We start from the raw sequence: 20539 nt of genomic DNA on the forward strand, positions 1-20539 counted from the left end.
GGCAATTATAATTACTCACCATGTTTCTGGCTCAGAATAAAAGTGGCATTGCACAAAAAAACCACACTGAACATTCATCGTGATTAGAAAATGCTCCATACCTTGGAATGCAGTGGAGACATAAGAATAATTTTAAATGCAAATTAAATTGTGGGGGTAGCAAAGAGAACAGATAAAAGACAGTAAAACAAAGCCTTTCACTTTCCTCAAATTAGCAGGCTAATGTAGTACAAAAAAAAGCAGTTCTACTCAGATCTGTGCTAAGAGCTTTCATTTCATCATAATATAAAACAGCAGATCCGTCACCTTTCTCTATTCAGTACTCTTGATTTCGAGGTTGAAGTGAAAATTAGAAGCTGTTCTTTCTGCCTCACAGACTGGGTTGCATTTGCTTAGTCTTAATCCATGACAGTAGGATGGAAAGAGGTCAGTAACACTGGTAAGTACTTCTGCATCTGATTTTATTTATTTATTTTTAAAATCTTTCAGTGCTTTGGCTTTTTGTCAATGTGCATTTCCTAAAAAAAGCTACATTGTGTATTTTGTAAAAGGCTGTATCTTAAGCAGAAATGCAACGATTCCTTGAGAATGCTTATATCAGATGTTAGAGCTCCTTCAAGAATGAATGAATTCCTTACAGTAGGAATTCTGTAATAGGAAAGATTACTCAATATTCTATATATTTCATAGCATTACTGGAACATTTTGTATGTTGCTTTTTCTGTCTGCCTTGTCCAACAAGCAGTACCAGATAAGAAATTAATCTCTTCTCAAGATGTTATTTGCATTATATTCATAGCAAAACAATCTCATTACCTTTATGGTAAATGATGGAGTAAGCAGGTATTTTAGTTAGTGAAAGAAACTATTAGATAAAACATAATGTGATGTTTAAATTTAATAATTATGAAACATTAAAATTATCTTGGAATCTGAGAAGAATCGACAACAAGGAAGATCGACGTGTAAAACAAATTCTTAAGGAAACTTGATACAGATTTTTTTTTCCTTGGGAAAGTTTTTATCAAATCAAAACCAGGGGCTTAATTTTTTAGTACGAAGGGCGAGGGGGAGTGGGGGAGATGAACGTAGTGTCACCTCCTGTTGCTAAGTAACAACATCTCCTGGCCATTTTTATCTGATAAAGGAAGTCCAGTTGACGTTATGCATTATTCATCAGAGTTCCAATCAAACAATCAAAATTGTTTGCTTACACTGGGGACATTTAGTAAGATCAAAGAAACCCTCCTTGAAACTACTGGAGCTTACACCACTGCCAGACAGCCCTTGATACTCTGCAGTAAGTATCATTTCTGGTTTGGGAGTGCTACAGTAAAGTGAATTGCTGTGGAACGTAAAAGTTTTCTCATCAGGACAGACTTCCGAATTTTAAAAGGACTGCATGTTGATTGATGAGAACTGAATCAAAGGGAAAAGGTAAAGGTTTGGAAGCCTAGTTTCCTGACTTTTCACAGCAAAATTGAAGGAATTACTTGAAGCAAGAATGAGACTCCCTGCCTCAAACCTTTTTGTTAGGTTTGCACGGAAAAGGACTAGAGGTATTTTTGTCCGTCTGTCTTAAAATACATGTTGTTCACAGTTGTTTGCATGCTTATGATTACATGCTGTGGTGAACTGTGATGTGGGTGAGAGAACGGGGTTGTGTGTTTTCTGCAAATCCTGTTTTTGTAATGTGAGTTTTTAAAAGTACAATAAAATGCAGAAGGTAGTAATGAAGCTGGAGAAGGGTCACAATATCTTTCCAGGAACTCTGCCGGGCTCAGGCAAACATAATTCAGTGTACAGCTTGGAGAGTTGTAATCCAGGATCTCGGCAGATCTATGATTCGAAAGGATGCCAAAAATATGAACCTTGGCTACAAAACAGTGCTAGGAGAAGCCTACTATTTCTTAATGATTGCTCTTACCACATATTTTAAAACCGATGGTGGAATGTTCTGTTGCTACTTCTGGTCAGCAAGAGGAGAGAGGAAAGGCAAGGTTGGCTTCTGGTCCATTTAGGTGGAGTGAAATATCCAGAATATTGTGTCTTCCTTTCTAGTGCAGTGTTTTGGCATAAGTGGCAAGAACGCAATCTTTAATGTAGTCTGTTATAGTAGTACCTACTTAGAGGCACTGGCTATGAATCTGGCTAAAGGAGGTCCTTGTCCTGAGCTTTTCTGATTTTCTTTTTAAGGGCAAATGTAACAGGCAGATGAATCCAAGTATGTGTCTTAAGAAATGGAGACTGTCTAGAATACAGGTGATTGCACTAGGAAGATACAAGGAATGTTGCTAATACTGCAGTAGCACTTTTCTTTTTTGTCTTTAGACAAGGTTTTGAACCAAACATTCTAAAATAGAAAAGGATGCTTATGAAGTTCTATGAATAGTGACTTGAAAATACTTTGACCCTAATATGCCAGATGAAGTACTTTAGTGACTGCCTACACAGTACTTTCCACAAAGAAACCCACCAGCTTTTTTCTCTGACATCTCTGTAATCTTTTCTAGGAATCTGACTGATCATTCATACCGGAGTATTGTACACAAAGCACCTTCAAAATGGACTACTTTTTGGATGTTGAGTCTGCTCACAGACTGTTTTACAGTCAAGGAGCCCAAGGTAAGAAACTCTGGCACTGACTCAGAAAATTACTAGTTTAATGGTACAGTTAAAATGTATGTGGCCAGATAGGGGCCAGTGACCAACATACTTAAGTGTTGAGAGGGCACAGGGCCTTTAAAATGCATGGGCTTTAAAAGGGACTACAGGAAGAGTAATGGTGGGGTTGATCTGCCCTCTCAGAGGATAAGTAGGAGCTGTGAGAGCTCTTGCATGTGCTGCATGAGCAAAAAGAGTTGCCAAGACACAGGTTGTGGTGTTGCAGAACATAAATGGACATGACAGAGGAGACAGCAATGGCCTGCAGCTTGCTGAGTAAGCCTGTAGTGTCCTTTCCCTTCCTCCTCTTTCTTCTCAGCGATCATAAGGTGATGTTATTCAGGAAAAACTGGTTTGGGAAGGCCCTGAGGCAGTCCCCCACCCGGTTTGCACAGAGCAGCTCTCACTGGTCTTCACCGTCCCCTGTGAAATGCTGGCCCCCACAGAGCAGCACCAGGGTGAGAGGGGAAGGGTAACCAAGATCCACTGCTTTAATGTAGTTGAGACTTGTTCACAACATAGATGATATTTTTGGTAAAGTCAGTTCACATTTTTCTCACCAGCTCTATATTTGGAGAAAACTTGCAATTTCAGAGAGAAGGGTTTTTTCCCTTAAACTTTAAACATCATATTAAATTCAAGAAAATGGTAAGAGCCAAGTAGCTCTATCAGCCATTTTTGTTTCTTCATACTGCCTGTTTTTTGAAAATGGGATCCATTTTTCTTCCACTATTAATTTCATTAGTTGCTTATCAAATGCAAAGTGTCAACAACAGAGTTTGGACTTCCCTTTGGAGGCTATTCTCCCAGAGCAAGATGTAATCCACCTACAGGATGCCACCATCCCAGGATAATGGGGAGCAGTACCACCTCTGACCTCTGGCTCAGCCGAGGTGCTGCTGCCTAACACACGCTGTGTTGCTTAGCTGCTGTCTCAGTTGTTGTGATGCAATTCCATCTGTACCAGTTGTAGAAAGCCTTTCTTGTCACAACACAGCTTCCTGCATTGAACAAGAGAAGCAAATACTAAGCACCTCAAAATCAGGGAAAAACCACTGAGGGCAATGAGTGATTTTGATGGGGTTTTTTTTCTCCATCTCTAAAATACAACAAACACCTGGGTGTTGCTAAGAAGTAATTTTGAAATATGTTATTCAACCCTCTTTGAGCAGAGAGGTTGGACTAGATGACCTCCAGTTCCAACCATAACAATTTTGTGATATCTCTATGGGAACAAACCATTTCTATTCCATAGAAACTAAAATTCAGGAATATACATCTCACTGCTTTACAAACTATAGCAAATTATCAACAGCATCCCAATGCCCTGCACTGCAACATACAGAGGCAACTGTGGAAGAAAGAATATGTGATCATGCAATGAAAGTCTATTACACTCATGTGCACAGGGTGACTCATAAGGGTTGTGCAGGTCAACTTTGCTATAACTATATCCAAGCAAGCAAGATTGAAAAAACATTACTATCTTACCCATACTTGGAGAAATTATATTGTTAGCAGATATAGAAATGCTTGTACTGATCAGTTATTAAATCCAAAAGACGGAAAAAAATTCATTATGCAGAACTGGATTCATCAGCAGGGGGCTGACCTCTAGATCTGTCATGTAGACTTTTATCCCTTGGCCAAAACAAGTAGGAGCTGGCACTGAGACTTGGAGATTTTTTGTTACCCTGCTTGGGAATGTTTTATGAAAGTTACCAATTACATTCTTCCCCTGTGCACCAGTGTCCCACACTCTACCTCCCTCCACAACTAGAAACATTGACAGAAAAGCCATGTTGCACTTAGGCTCTGTCCCCTTCCACTTTTCGCCTTTCTCATTGCTCTTTTTACTGCATTTCTCGCAGCTCCTGCCCTTTGCATCTCTTACCTCTACATGCTTGAGGTGAGGCCTCTTCCCCAAACTCTAGTAACTTCCCCTCTCTTCCTGTTTCTGTGCTTGAGGTCAGCTGCTCTCCAGCAAGCTGAGTGCCAGCAGGGAAATTGCTCAGGGCACAGAAGAGACAATGCTTCTGCTTTACATTCCCAAATGCTGCAACACAGCAGCCCCCTGGCAACGGGAGAGGTGCTCGAAGGGAAGAACAGATGAACAATTGCAGTGGCAGTAGGATGTGAGATGAAATGTGGCCTGTGCAGAGAGAAGTTTCAGGAGGCTTTCGCTGAGCCTCTCTGAGGTGCCACAGACTGCTTCAGCAGGCTGAAGAATAAGCCTCTGGAAGAATTATGATGATCAAGCTTTTCTGCAGTAAATGCCTTTATGACTACCTTTAGCCCCAAACTTCTAAATAACCCCTTCCTCTCAGCTACTTTACCCCCAGTACAGAACAAGCAACTCAAACCTATTGAGTGTGTATTCATGCTGCCTATACAGCTCTGCTAACTCCTGTTGCCCTTGTACCTTATGCCAAATTTTAAGGCTGTCTTCCAAAAACAAGCCCTTTCATATGAGGTAATGGCATGATATCTCCAAACATGGGCAAAATCATCATATTTCTTTCCTTCTCTACCTTCTGAGAAACAGGCTAACTGCATTAAGCTTTAACTTTCTGAAACCGCCCCCAAAACACACTGAATGTGAGGCACTCATCCGCAATAAATAGCATAGCTCAAGTAGCTAGTATAGAACTGAATAAAAGGTCTGCAAGAAAGCATTGCCAACAGATCTGCCTAATGGGATTGCAAGTAACTATTTGATGTTGGTAAAATAGCATGACGCTATTAGCAAATCACACTATCAAACAGCATGTGTATATGCATTAAAACTGCAATAAGAACTGAGTGAAAGAAGACTACAGTATTCCGCCATTTAATTAGAAACAACATCAGAAAACAGTATATGTGTTATTAGTAATGTAGTTATATTGTTAGTTATTGCATTACAAAGTGCTCTGTTTACACAATGTAGAATAGGGGTTTATGACCCACTCAACTCTTTTATGAGATTTGAAGGTCTCTGCCCTTTAGTACTCCAGATCAAGAAAAAAGTCTTTCCACTGTTTTGACATTAATGACATGACAATGTTACAAATGGCAGCTATAAAGCACTCATTCTCATTTCTAGTCATTCCTTGTGGGTGGAAGAGAAGGGAAGGAATAGGACTGCAAAATGTTGGGAAGGAACTCAGAGCTATGATGTCATTGACAACTGATGACATAAAATTCTGCCTGGCCTGGGGTCTTATGGAGTTGAATGTGTGATACTCTGACCTCAACAAATAGACTGAGACAGAATTTTATCCTCCAGCAACTAACCCACCAGTTCTCTGCACCTTACCGCCTGCACTAACACCCACACCTTGTCCCTGCTCCTGCAGAAAGATGCAAACTGCCTTTGCTGTTTTAGGGTAGGAGGAGAGAGGTGTTACTTTACAAGCTGCCACCTCTCCCATCCTCTCCTCTGCAGGAGCAGCCATCACCTCACTTCCATGTGCTGAGCACAGAGCAGAGAAATGCTTGCCCGTTCAGGCTGTTCTGCTGTTCAAACAGCTGTTCCCTGTTTCCTTCAAGGAAAGTGAAGCAGGAGGGATGGAAAAGTCACAAAAGCTGGATCTGCCAGTAGGATTAGCTAGATTTAGAAAACTTGGTAAATGAAGCCAGCTGGCTGTAGTCTTCAAACACAAGCCAGAAATATCCTAAGCTCTGCAGCCCTCCTGACTGTCTCTTCTGTACTGTATGTTGGAATCTAGGAGCTGGTGGGATGTCCTTGCCAAGTGCGTAATGCCTGGTGACGCATCTGCAAATCAGAAACAGGAAATAAAGGACTGTGATCCTTTGGATCCAGCCTCTTGCCCTTGGAAAGCCTGAATCTGAAATCTAAGCATGAAGCTGGACTTTCAGTTTCAAAAAAGCCTTCTTCTGAAGTGTCTGGATGATACTGGTTATTCTTGGCTGCAAATGTATTCTAAATACAAATCTATCATGGCTTTCAGCTGCAAGGGCTGAAAGTATGTAATGTGGCCTGGAATAGGATTTAGTTCATTTATCCCTTAGGTGGCCTCAGTGATGATGCTTCTACCTAAGAGTTCTAACTAGCTTAGCATGTATCAGAAAAAAATGTCATTTTAAAAGCAGGGTTCACCTAATCTTAGATATCTTCCTTGGATTAATGTAAGTCTTGCCTCTATACTGATTATGAAAGCCTAGACAGTGAAATTGAGTGGAAGATGCCTGTGCTAATGGCATTTGTTTGCATAGAGGAATGGCAAGATAGAATCTAATTCAGAAAAGAGAGTAACTTCCCCAAAAATGGGTAAAGCTGTAATCCAAAGCTGTAAATGTGAAGATTTCATCTTGGCTGTAGCCTGGTTTGGAGAGGCATCATTGATCTTGAAGTTCTATATAAAAATTATGCTTTTGGGCATGAAAAGAAAGGCTTCACATTTGACAGAGCTGAGCAGGCAGGCACTGAGAAGCAGCAGAAGTGAGCAGCTCTGTAAGGGAAAATGAACTCAGAGTCACCAAAACAGGCAGAGGCAGCAGCCTCACCTATGAGAGGTAAAGCATGGCAGCACACAAGCCATGCACGTCTGGTGACAGTCACCAGGTTTAGTCAGGAGTCCAGACCATCAGACAAGTCCATGGATGATGAGGCAGGCATGAGACTAAGCAGGACGTGAAGTCAGCAGTCTGGATGTGGATCAGTGAGGAATGTAGCCAGCCACAGGCATAGCTGAAGCCTTGCTCAGCAAATGGGCAGTGGCCACAGTGTAAGTGTAACTCCAAAATCAGGGAGAAAGCAGATTTTGAGGCCTCTTGCTTCTCTCTCAAGAAGCTCCAAAGCTGGTCAGGGCCTCTTAAACCACTCTCTCCAACATCTGTACCATGTCAAAGAGCCTGCCTTGAGCCACAGCCAACTAAACTCTGTGCAAAGAATGCACACAGAGCTGTGGGTACCTGGCTTTCACCTAGGCTCCATCACCTTGGATTAAGAACTGAGGAACCCCTCCCTCCCTCCCATTGTATACCAGGGGAGCTGAGCACCTGGATGAACTCTAAGAGAGAAGAATAATTCCTGCCCAGTACATTGCAAAAGAAGGCTTTAGGTACTGCCATAAAAGGGGATTTGCCCATCACAGACAGCACATGGCACTTTTCTGCAGGCATGATCTGATGGAATGGGCCCAAGACTCACCCTCTCTTGGTGCCTCTAGCAACAGCATGCCAGTCTGACAGCATGGGCTGACAGTGCACTGTCAGGGTGCCACTCTGGGATGCAGGCATCCACCTTTGCACCACAGTGCAACTCTCAGGTCCCTGCTGGGAGTTTGGGTTCAGCTCTCACATGACTTCTGACTCAATAAAATACTTTCTAATTTCCTGTGAGAGAGCTGTGCATCCATTTATATCCCATAACCTTGTGCATTATATCCTTTCATACCAGCAGGGCACACCAACTTAAAATTAACTATTTAATTAAAATTAAAATTAACTATGTTAATTATTTTGAAGATTCTGCTACATTCCTTGAAGTTGCTTGCTAGGCCATTTGGTAAGATACACTTCACATATTTAATTTAATTGAACAAAACCCTCTTGCAGGTTTATCTTAACTATCCATTGTACCTATAAATAAGTTACAGACAGACTTATATTAGGTATGCTTTTATTGGTTGCAACATTCATGTAATTTATTTGGTTAATTCACATTCATCAGGAGAATGAATAAAAAATGGAAAGTAAAAAAATATAGAAATAAAAATATAATACATACTGCCAGGGGTAACAAGTTTGTATAGACACATAGGCCATGATTGCTCAAAAGATTTCAGGAAATCATTCTTCTTGATAATGTTTAATAAAGTACTCTCAGGTATAGTTTTAATTCCACATTTTTCTGTTACTCTATGTTTCCACAATATTTATTTCACTGTGCTTCATTTTTTGCTCATTTATTTTAATTCAGTCAGTGCTGATTCATTCTAGATGTTTGATTTAATCACTGCTGACTCTTCGTTGCTACTTTCCTTCTGCTTTTACATATTAAATTGGGTCCAGTGTTTTATAAAAACATATTGCTACAGAATCCTCAGATCCTAATCCAGAATGATTCCACTCTGGATGTCCCTCTATCCACCAAAATGTGTGATTAATTCATCCAATATGTTAACATATTTTCAAAGTTACGATAGCTTCCAGGTCTCTTTTATCTATCACTAGTGATATCACTAGATCTAAGACTGACATCAATATCAGAAGAATTAGTAACATCAAATGTGCATTCTTAATAAAATGTCCCTACCTTTAAATAACATTAAGAAACTGATCAACATCAACCTTTTCCTCATCCTTTTTAGAATCCTTTTCCTACTTCCTATTCTGGCATATCCCCATTATTGAGAATTTCAGAACAACCTATGCCTTTGGACATAGAGAAATAAGCAAGTTTCACCTAAAATGTACAAAAAATGCTAGTTAGGTGTATTGTGCACACTTTTTAACCAAATTCCACAAACCAGCAGAACGAACGTGCACATAAATGTGGATATCCTTTCACATGGGTCCTCTTGTTTGCAACCCTTGGGCCTGTGGTTGAATATGATGTATCCATGTACTTTGCTTCAGATTACTGAAGTCCATCAAGACAGATTTCAACAGCTTTGCTTTAGAGACATGGAGCAATCCATATGCATGTGCTTCTGTGTTTATGTGGGAGACACAAGCCTATAAATCTTTCTTCATAAATGACAAATTATGTCCTCTCCACATGTTCCACTCTCTGCCTCTCCTGCAACTCATACTCCATTTCCCAAATCTAATCCTCCAAATGTTGTCCTTTCACCTTCTTTTAAATGCAGTTGATAAAGTGAAGTGGCATTAAACCAGACCAAAAGATTTTTTTTTCCTGGTAAACCTTCAATTGAACCCATTGCCTAGTTTGTCTTTAAGGAAGAATATTCACAGCCTAATAATGTTTCTTTAGCACAAAAGGAGTATCATGTGCTAGATGAATCAAAATGTACCCGAACTCATATTTTTAAAGCTTCCATTTAGCCAAAAATATATTTCTGCATGCATTATCCACAGGCAGATATTTTATGTCATGGTGAGCCCTCTCCACAGAAGCATGAAGGAGAACTGAGTAAGATCCCATATGTTTCTCTAGCAGAAAAAAGTAGCAAGGAAGAAGAATCCTATTCAATCAGCAACAGTAGGACTGCAATTAAAATATTTTTATAGGGATTTTACAAAGTGGTTAAAAATTTGGCCTGAGAAACAAGGTTTTCCTCAGAAAAGCCTTTGAGATTTCTGATGTAAACCAGCATCCCCCCTGTGGCTCTTTCAGTGTTATTTGAAGTTGCTTTTGATTCTATGCATCAGGAACACAGCCTTTCTACATCTAGACATCTGCAAGAAACATTTCAGCACTTCACTTGTACTAAGATAAAAATCATCGTATTTCAAAGATTTGCCATTTTGAGGTCAAAATGTACTCTGCAAATTAGGGTTTCTAGGTGAAGACCCTATTGAGTCAAAAATGACCAAGGTACTTGTGTCACCAATGAGTTATTTTAGTGAAGGCTGATTGGTAAAAGTGGGGGAAAAAAACCTAAATTAGTATTACATGTTTTCTCCAATTAATTTTTAGGAAGATGCTATTTCACCTCTGAAATTTTTCCAATTTTTTTTTCTAAGTAACACAGCTCTTAAAAAAAAATCAAAACTATAACTCTTCAAAACATAAAGGTAGTTCTTGGCAAACAAAAATTACTACTAACATTTTTATTAAAATATGTGGAAAAGTATCTTAAAGGAAAAAATGTAATCACCCTTCATATTTTCAGTAATTTTAAGGAGTATTTAAAAATTGTGACCAGCTATAGATCTAACTAAACATATTAAAATTATATGTTAAAAATGCCTCTGAACTTGTAATACAAAAATTTACATATTTTACTTTCCCTTCTCCCAAAGACACACTTGTGTTGCATTTTAAGGTATTTTTCTCTTCATAAGCAACTTTTTCCCTTTCTAACAAATACCAGACTAGACATTGCCGCAATGAGCCAATTGGAGTGTAAGCCTATGAGGAACAATGAAAATAGAATTAAAGAATTTAACAAAATGACTTATTTCCCTTCCTCATGCTGTTACAGTGGCTCCTTAAATTGAGCTTTTAGACACTGGTCTTAAATCTATTTGCAGAGTAAGCAGGTCCCTTAATGTGTACTGTAATGTCATTCCATTGCTCCAAGACCTTCAAGAGGATACCTCCTAATTTTCCTGAAAAACTATCTCCTAAATGTATGTCCCAGAGACTGAGCTGGTTCATGGAGAGCAGCTGAAGTGAGAGATACTGGTGGGTTATCTGTGATGGACCCAAGAGTCACAATGGGCATACATTGACAGCTTTACTAAAAAATGTATGGCGAGTCATTCTTGAAATAAAGACTGATGTGGATTAGGAAAAGAGTATGTACAGTTATATTCATGGCAGGCATAAACATTCACTGTCACTCTGTGGATACCAGAATGTCATCAGCTATACTTTTCAGTTCTAGAATTGATCTTAGGTTTTTATTGCAAAATGTTTTAATACTTATTAGCCTACTCTGAAATGTTTTCAATGTTTACTTAAAATTTCCAGTCATTCTTGAAAACTCCTTTTGGTAATATACACAAAGGGTAGATAATGATGGTTGTCAAAGTAGTACATAATGATTACTCCAAGAAACATTTTCTAGCATCCACCTACCTGCAGTCAAAATGAATACAAGCCAGATCCCAATATTTTGACCCAAAAGGTAAAAATGATTTATAAACAATTATATAGAAAAGCTTACTCTTATTCTCTGTTTACTAAAAATGTATATGTATTTTGGTGTTGGTATTTTTTTCAGATATATTTCTGTGCTGTGATCAAGCTGAAATTCATGGGTGCCCTTTCACTGACTTCAACTACAGCTAGGTCATGCCAGTTTTAAAAGACAAATCTTTTACATGGTTGTTTTATGAGATGACTTTTACAATAATAACTTCCTGTACAGATAAATCTTCCTTAAGTGTAAATTTGAAGATGCAGTACACAAAATTTTCCATAGCAGAAATTTTCCATTCTCTTTTATCTTCATTACTATTCCCTATTACAAGGGAGGAATGGTTTACAGCCTACTTGCAATGTTTACTTTAGCTTAATCTCAATAGTTGACCCCATTAAATCAATTTCAACTCCTGCCCTTTGCTTTTACTTCAAATTCAAATGCTAGGTTAGAAATGAGCAACCTCCCCCCCCCCAAAAAAAATCTATTTAAAAACAGAAAATAAGTAAGTTAGACCAGAAATATCCTCTACTTCCAGCAGCACAGATTTACTTGTTTAGTAAACTACATAATACTGCAGATTGAAAAATAGAGCATGACAGCTTTTGTTAACTCATACTAATTATATGCTATCATACCTAACACCTTAGTCAGATCTTAGGCATCTGAAAGCTACTGATTGACAAGTCTCATTTGAAACTCTAAAAAACTTTTAAAATAAAGAATCATAGTTAGTTGCAGAATATGTTCTTAGTCACTATCAGTCATGTTCTCTACTCCCAGTGGGAGAATACAGTTCATTGTTAGTTATTTGAAGTGTGATGCTCTACAAAAGCCCTGAGATAAAGTCTCTTATGCTAAATAATGTCTCAACAGCAAGAAACATTTAGGGTTTAGGCTCCTAGGCTCTTACAGGGTCCCACATGGTAGTTAATGTTTATAAGCCCACATTGTGGGTAAGGATGGCTTTCAAGCAGAAATTCTCTTTCCAAGTGGAGGAGAAAGTACTTGTGGATGGTCCTCATGATTTCAATGATCAGCTACATCCCAGCTAGCATTTGTGATAATCTTTATCTACTCAGAGACAGAGAGTTTAGTTGGATATATTTAACGAGGCTCTTCTCTTTGTGATTTGTAATTTATAGGCTCAGTGCCCAAAGCAATAAACAGCCACTCATAATTACATTTCACATATAAAACACCTACATTTAAGGGACATTATCAAAGCTATAAGGTCCAGAGCTAAATACCCAGGCAATGCCCAAATGAAGGTTGCCTCTTCAACATTAATTGTCTCCTTATATATATGGATTATAGTAGGGCTTCTAATTGCATGATGACAGCAATTTTTTACTATCCTACCATTTGCTTCATCAGTGCATGGAGTGGGCAGTGCTCACTTAATGAGCCAGTATTAAATATTTTGCTTTCTCCTCCTTGAATGCATGGCCCCAAGCCATTTAAATCCTGCTCAGAAGATACTTTGCTCATGGGTTTTTCATTGGTGCTTCACTAAAGTATATGAATACTTTACAATATTAATGGAATTATATGTTCACAAAATCCTACTGAATGAAAATTATGTTTCTTCCTGCTCCACAACTAAGAAATTAAGACATAAAGTGATCAAGAGCAAAAAAAAGTAGCTATTAATTTTAAACGCTCAAGACAACAAGAAACTGAGTTTTGGAATAGTTTGCATCTTGTCAAGAATAATAATCATATCATGTGTTCCACTGATATCTGGAAATATCAGCTTCCATTGATATCTGCAGATTAATTGACCACTTAAATATTTCCACTCCTCAGGTATCACAGCCTCAAAAACTGCATTCAGGAAAAGAGAGACTGCAGCTATTGAGCTATTGAAAAGTTGGGAAAAGAATTGTTTTAGTGGTGTAACTAGGAACTTAGAACAAGCAATCTGTGGCAACAACAGATCTGTAATCTGTGTCTTTGGGACACAAAAGAAAGCAATCTTTTCTTGGTATCATTCTGTCCAGCCCTTAAATTCTGTATCATGTAGAATATAAGGCAAGGACCTCACAGCAAACAGCCTGTTCTACTACCTGCTACAGATCATCGCTTCTATTGAGTGATTTTCTTTCTCTTTTCTAGTCTTTTTTATTATTATTATTATTTTTCTACCTCCTTCTTCCCCTTTCTGTTTCTCTCTGCTATTCTCATCTTCATTTATTTCTTCTTACCAGCTCGTCGGGCAACTCTTCTCACTGTGCCCACTCTGGTGACAGCAACTTCTGAGGATGACATAGACCGGAGACCCATCAGAAGGCTCCGGTCTAAGAGTGACACCCCTTACTTGGAAGAAGCTCGGATCTGCTTCAACCTTGATAATGGTAAGACCACACCTTCCCTAAACAGCATATGATGTTAATTAAAGACTTCTTCTTGAGATGCAGATGGACCAGATGGTACCTCCTCGTTCACAAGCGATGTGGTGGTTCACCAGACATCCAAAGATGCCAAGGCTGTCTAACTACAAGCACCTGCATATGTATGAACAGGAATCATTTTCAAAATTCTCCTGCAAGTGCTAACTAAAACTTTTTTTTCTGTTTTAGCCAGGGTGAGCTAGTGAGATCACACCAAAATAGAATTGATTTGCAAACAAAATATATCTTAACCTTTCCAGGCATAGAAACATGAAAGTTCTTGAGAACATTTATGGAGGGATTACAGCTAACAGCAGACTTGACCTAAACCCAATGTTACAGCCAATGCAGCACAACCCAAAACCTCAATAGGACTAATTGGCAAACATGGAACAGAAAATTCTTGACTCTGCAGGAATGAATAAGAGAGCTGTCCTTCAAAATTCATACTAACTAGTGTTATTATCACTGCCTTCAGAATTTGTGAGATCCAACATTCCTTCCTTGGTCTTTCTTTCTCATTGAAGCTGACCAATACAAAAGATATTGGAAGTACTGTCAGTTTAGTGACTTGAAGCAGAGTGGGTTTTGGCATTTTTTCTAAAAAGCCCTGAATTAAATGACATGAGCTAGTACACTCTTATGCACATATTTTAACTGTCTAACTTATACTTTACTTTTAGTAAAGTAGTACTTTTGTGCTACCCACTTTTTTTTAATAGCATTTTCAAATTATTTATATTACACTAACCAACCGAAATTGGAGCCCTAATGTGGCAGGCGGCCTATAAACCACAGGGTAAGAACGTCTACATAAAGAGCTGATTACTAAACAGAGAAACAGAGGTTCCACAAAACACCAAGCCCAGTTTGCAGCGGAAGAAGGGAGTCCCTGGTTTTTGCAGAGGGTCACATTTTTCTCAAAGACCTGCCGAAGCCGTTAGGAAGGCGAGCCCCGGGCTTTGAGGCTGGTCAGTTTCAAACGTTGAGTGCAGGCTCCTCAGTCCCCCTGGCATTTAAACTGCCAAGGTGTGGCACGCTATCCCGCTTTACGCCATGGGTTTGCCCAAGGAGCGAGGGTAAGGAGGTGAAGGCATGCACCGTTAGACATCCCACCAAGTCCCAATGAAGCGGTGCTGTGAGTTCCGGAGGCCCTGGGCCAGAAGTGAGCATTCGGGGCTCCGGGCTTGCTGCGGGGTGCCACCTCTGCCGGCCAGGCCCATCGGCGGCGTTCGGCACCTCAGCCGGGACCTCCCCTGGGGGCGGGAAAGGCGCTCGGCCGGACCGTGCCCGGGGCGGGGGCCGGCAGCGCCGGGGCCGGGGACAGCGCTCCGTGCCCCGCAGCGGAGGCGGGCGGGACTCGGCAGGGGCAGCGGGCAGGGGCAGCGGGCAGGGCCGCCGCGGCCGCTCCCGTCCGCAGATCCTTGACGGGTTTTCCCTGTGTCTCCCCCTCCCTCCCTGCGCTCCTTTCTCCCTTTCCCTCTCTCCTTCCCCGTCCTCCCCTCCCCCTCCCGCGCCTCTCTCCCTCCTCCCTTCCCCGGTCTCCCCCTCCGCCCCCTCCTCGCCCGGCCGCCCCGCGCCGCCGCTCGCCCTCGCCAGCTCGCCGGGCCACGCTGCTCACCGTGCCCACATTAATGGCGGCATCTTCCGAGGAGGACATCGACCGCAGACCCATCCGCCGCGTCCGCTCCAAGAGCGACACCCCCTACCTCGCCGAGGCCCGCATCTCTTTAAACCTCGACACAGGTGAGAGGCGGCCCGGCCCGGCGCGACCGGCGGCGGGGGAAGCAGGGAGGGAAGGGGCCGCCTCCGCCCCTGCCTGCGCCCGCGGGCTCCCCGGGCGCCGCCGCCCGGCCCTGCCCCGCTGCCCGCGCCTTCGCACCTCGCCGGCCTCCCCTGGCCCTGGCCCGCACACCGGCTCCCCCTGCCCCGCGCCTCCCTCCTGGGTGAGCCGGGACCGGCTGCCCTGCTCCGTTCAGCCCCTCGAAGCTTCCCCTGTCCCAGAGCGCCGCCCTCTCGCCCTGCACAGCGTGGTGGCGCATCCCCTCAAGGCTTCGGCACTGTCCCTCCTCGCCAGGTGCTGGCATGCCTCCTGGACATGCTGCCCTTGGTGTTTTGCAAGTCTCTCCCTGGCTTGCTCTTTGCCTTCTTCCCCTGATAGGTTTATGCCTCAGAAGTGCAAGGAAACTTGCACCTGCGTTGTCCACTTAGTTTCGTGAGGTCCCCGGTTGTCTCAGCATTGCCTTTTGGGACTCTCAATGGGTTTACAGCCTGATGGTTCCTACCAACACACCTCCAGCTCCCTGCATTCACCTCCTTCTGCCTATTATTGGGATGAACCTCCTGCAGTTCTCCACCTGACCTTTCCTTCCCCTTTCTCCACTACTGTGCCTTCCTCTTTGCCACCTCTTCCTCATGACTCCTTTGAGATTTAAGCCGTCCCCTTCAGTTCATCCTGTACATGATGAAACTATCCTGTTTCTTTTCTACTAGGCCTCTTTTTTCCCCTCCTTTCTTGACCTTTCCTTATGAACTCTATCAACAGCAAACTAACCACACCAGAGGTTACTTGCTCTCAAAAACAAAAGAAAGTTCTTCCTGCTGGTTTTCTGCACCAAACCAGACTTCCTCTGTTTGGGAAGGGGGACAGCATGAGGGAGGATCTGTAGCCAGCAGTACTGCAGCCTCCCTTCATGTCCCAGCAGTAGCACACAAAATGACCCAACTGTGTAACATTCTTTGATGCTGAGCCTGTGAGCTCACTGCCAGCTGTAAAGGGAAGAGAGCTGCCTTGGAGTTGCTGCTTGCCCTGCTGCAGTCTCTCCCATCCCTCCTCCCCCTTTCAGCTGGCAGAAAGTTGGAGATGGCAGAGATGCATTTTCTTCTCCATTTGGGGATGGAACAGATTCCCCTCCCCCTCCTGTTATCCCTGCTGCAATTACACCCTTGGTAATGGCTGATGCGCAGTTTGGTTTTGCCACTGGCAGAATGGTTGGTTACATTGTATGGTGTGTCATTATTTTTCTCTGATCACGACTTATAAAAAATTGCCAAACCATGGGTAAGTTGGGTGGCATTCCAGGGCACAGGCTGGAAGACTGTGCCAAGTGCCAGGTTTCAGCTCTATAAAGAACTGGAAGTGAAAACAGAAAGAGCATTGCTGTTAGGTGTAAATAAAAAAAGGCTGTGTATGGTTATTTGACTGCTGAAATAACACTGTGCTGACTTGTGTTCTCTCAGGTAATGTTATGACACGTAGTTATAAATAGATAAACCAGCTAAGAGCAAGGCACCTTCAGGTCACCTGGTGCCTCACATCTCTATGCTGAGCTAGACATGCTGTCTTTGCTACAAGTCCCAGAGGACGTGCAAGTCTCAAGGTACCTCTTTCCTGCAATCCACCAAATAATTTGGTAATTACACTTAACTTCTTTCTGTTCCGCCCCTCCCCCTGGCTCTCTATAATTTGGGTCTTTACTTGCAAACCTGGGAATGGAATTCCTTAAAAAAGAAATAATTAAAAGAAACTGTACTGGTGTATCAAGAAATATAAATGAAAAATGTTGTAAGTAGTGCAAGTGTGTGTTTTCATTAATCCATCTGGCAGTGAGTAGTAAAAAAAATAAAATTGCTTAGCAACCAGTATGGAGTGAGAGAGCCAAAAAGCAAGTGAAACATGCCGCTGATACCCGCTTCATTTCTGAGCTGTTGGGTTTACTCTTCTGTTTGCTCAGAAAGCACAAACCAAGCTGCCTGGGTATGAGAACTCTCTAGTCTGAGGACAAAGCCACTAGAAAATGTGTTTGGCCACTTTTGCTCATACTCGATCATGCCGTGCAGCTCGGGCTTTCCTTTTGGAACTTACTTTGCTTGTGAGGTGCAGTGTTCTTGCCCTTGTTTTTATGGCTCTGTGTATGGGGAGTGGGGGGAAGCACCCTGTTTCCAAGCCGACCGGGTTTCCATGTGCAGTCTCGTGTCTGGTGTCCCTGCCCTGTGCCACAGAGGGTCCGGGTCGCCCTCGGTGTCGCGGTGCCCTGGGCGGAGGGGCCCGGCCTCCTGCCCGGGGCGCTGTCCGCCGCCCCCGGTGCTGAAGCCGCTCCGCCGGGGGTGGAGAGCGCCTGTCCCGCCTTGCCTCGTTCTCCGTCTGTCCGTGGGCTGGCAGCGCCTGTGTGTGCACAGGGCTGTGTGTATCTCTTTGCCTGTGCAGAGGGAAGGTGGTAGGAAGGAAGTAAAGCTGTTTCTTCAGCCCACGGATGCAGTTGAAGCTGAAGTGATGCTCGGGGCTCAGGAAGGAACCTCTTCCTTGTGTGCTCATTGCTTGCTTTCCATTTAGTGCATTCCATATCTGCACTTGCTATTCAACCACTGCTTACAGAGCTATTTTTCCTACAGCTATTACAAGTCAAGCTGCATTCCCCAGTTACTGTCTTCTGTCAGGACACAGTCAAAGTTCGGCTGCAGCATGCAGGATCTGCTTTGCAGCATTGGAACTTCAAATCCACTTTTATTAAAGAGCCATAACCAGATACAGTGAATACTGCTCTTCTCCACCCTTAATTGCAGCCATTAGTTAAGAACTATCAGGTTTTTATCTACTTCAGCTGTGAGTTATAATTATACCATTACTGCTGTTATCTGTATTGTTGAACAACTGAGATTGCAAACACAGAGTCAATTATACAGTTTGGTTGTAGCATGTATTTGGTCTGGGTCTTTAAAAAACACAATTTGCAGATGATTAACAGTGCAGCTTCTATCTCCCCTTGTCTTTTGATTATATTAACAGCTTTGCATTGTTTGATTTTCCAAAACATACCAGTTTATTTTGTTTGTTTCTAAATATTGATCAATTAACTCACAATTATTACCTAGCATGAGTTGACAAATGCTGTTCGATTAGTTGTGCCTGGTATGGTTTTTGGTCTGGTGTTCCCAAACTGATTAAAATACCCCGTTGTTTTCCAAACCCAGGGTTATTCTCTCTATTATTATACATATGCAAATCCTATTAATCTAAGTTATGTGCTCATGTCAAGAGGATAATACTTCCCAAAGGATTAAAATTACCTCTTCTGCCAAAATTAACGTAGCTACATAAAATTGTAAAGCTATAGGCAGCTATAAATTCTTTTTCCATATTTGATACTAAATCAGTTCCTTACAGAAATTAATTTTTTATTTTCTCAACAACTTCCCCCAGTGCAACACTAGAGGAATGTGGCATGTGCTCTCACTTTTGGGTGGTGGTCTTTTGTTTTCTTTATTATGATTAGCAATCTGGCATGTCTCCATCTCTTAACATCCATCTTTGGCTTTTCATACACATCTTAAACGCAGTTTTCAGATTGTCTTTCTGACTTTCTGATGCAGGCATCTAAAGGCTAATCCCAAATTACTTCTGAAAACTTGTTCATCTGTAAAAATAGCAGAATCACTTTCCTGGTCCTGTGCCAGCTGATCAGTTCAAGTGGTTTTTATCAGTTTTGACCTATTACAGGTTTTGGCTGATTTCTATTCTTCCTGTTGCAAAATACTGTACTTTTTAAATAGCAGTGCATGGTAGGTAGCTTTCAAGCTTGATAAATTGGCAGAGGTGATGACTGATAAGGAAATAGATTGCTTAAAAGTCACTATGTGCACTGAATTGATCTGGTCAGGTTCTTTTAGCCTTTCAAGTGTTAGTTGTTATTGAAGCTATTTCTATATACAGGTACTCTTACTTGTCCCTAGCCAAAAAAGGGTAAGTTTGGTACTGCAATCCTCTGCAAAGCTGATTCTAACAGACTGACTTCTTGTTAAGTGATGCAAGAATCTGTCTTTGTTTCAGCTCCTCAGTCATTCAGGGAAGTCACCAAATGCTTTTGTTTGAGCAAGGCTGATTGTCTACTTATTTAACCTGGGAATGGAGACTCGGGGAGAAAGCAAGCCAATGCCTTGGAGAAGGTGTAAGGCCAGAATGACTACAGTAGCTGTACTAGGGGTCAGCAAAGATTTGGAAAGAATTAGCTTCCATGCTGTGAAATGGGGAGAGGGGAGATTTTGAATGTGGATATATTCCTCCCACTCTGATTTCAAAGTGTGTACCAGCGGTGCAACCAAACAGAAGCCAGAGGAGCAGCAGGAGGAGTGCAAGAGCTGGCCTCTGAAGAGAGAGGAGAGAAAGGGGAAAGAGGTGGTGACGGGCAGGTCTCAATAGAGATGGTGCAGCCTGTGCAAGCTATGGAGCTCAGCTGGCTCACTCAGCCCTGGAGTGTGGCACAGATTTTTAGTGCACTGAAGTCACTCAGTAATCTCACTGAAGTAGCTGGATCCTCAAGTGATTTAAGTAATTTGTTGACTTCAGCCAGGGATCTCAGCCAGACTGTAGAAATATACATCTCTGTTCCCCTTCAATGATGAAAGATCTGTTTTATCTCTTTGTGGTGTGGAGCCACATGTTGTCTTGGAATGTGTTCTGGGAAAGCAAAGCTGAAAGGGAAAGGGCTTAGTGGCTGTGAATAATTTTGCCATGGGTACAGAAGAAGGGTCCTCGTGTCTAGAAAGGCAAGTGAATTTGGTACCATTTACTGTTCTTAAGCAGTGACGAATAAATCACACTGGGGAGAGGAAAAAATCTACGTCAGCCTGTGTTAGTGCTGCTGCAAGCAGAATTAATTCACAGGGTGTAAAGAGGGAGGAGGATCCTGGCAGAAACTGCTGAAT

The 20539-nt window shown here is 42.0% G+C and overlaps 1 protein-coding gene across 4 annotated transcripts in view; it reads left to right on the forward strand.

Moving 5' to 3' along the window:
* The first annotated feature begins 70 nt into the window (after window positions 1–70).
* The window catches only part of PHACTR1 (phosphatase and actin regulator 1), a 298999-nt gene continuing 278530 nt past the window's right edge, over window positions 71–20539 (forward strand). Inside the window, exons 1-4 of one of the 4 annotated variants that reach the window (XM_054285281.1) lie at window positions 71–439; window positions 2514–2625; window positions 13655–13801; window positions 15437–15583. In XM_054285281.1, coding sequence (XP_054141256.1) covers window positions 2565–2625; window positions 13655–13801; window positions 15437–15583 — 355 coding nt within the window. In that variant the 5' untranslated portion in view covers window positions 71–439; window positions 2514–2564. Of the gene's footprint in view, window positions 440–1131; window positions 1301–1321; window positions 1560–2513; window positions 2626–13654; window positions 13802–15436; window positions 15584–20539 lie in introns of those variants that run through there. The other 3 variants (XM_054285283.1, XM_054285280.1, XM_054285282.1) reach the window with 3 other exon arrangements.

This window comes from Melozone crissalis, unplaced genomic scaffold (genome assembly GCF_028551555.1).
Source record: "Melozone crissalis strain CALT ecotype California unplaced genomic scaffold, PUWL_Pcris_2 ptg000042l_1, whole genome shotgun sequence".
Lineage (NCBI taxonomy): Eukaryota > Metazoa > Chordata > Aves > Passeriformes > Passerellidae > Melozone > Melozone crissalis.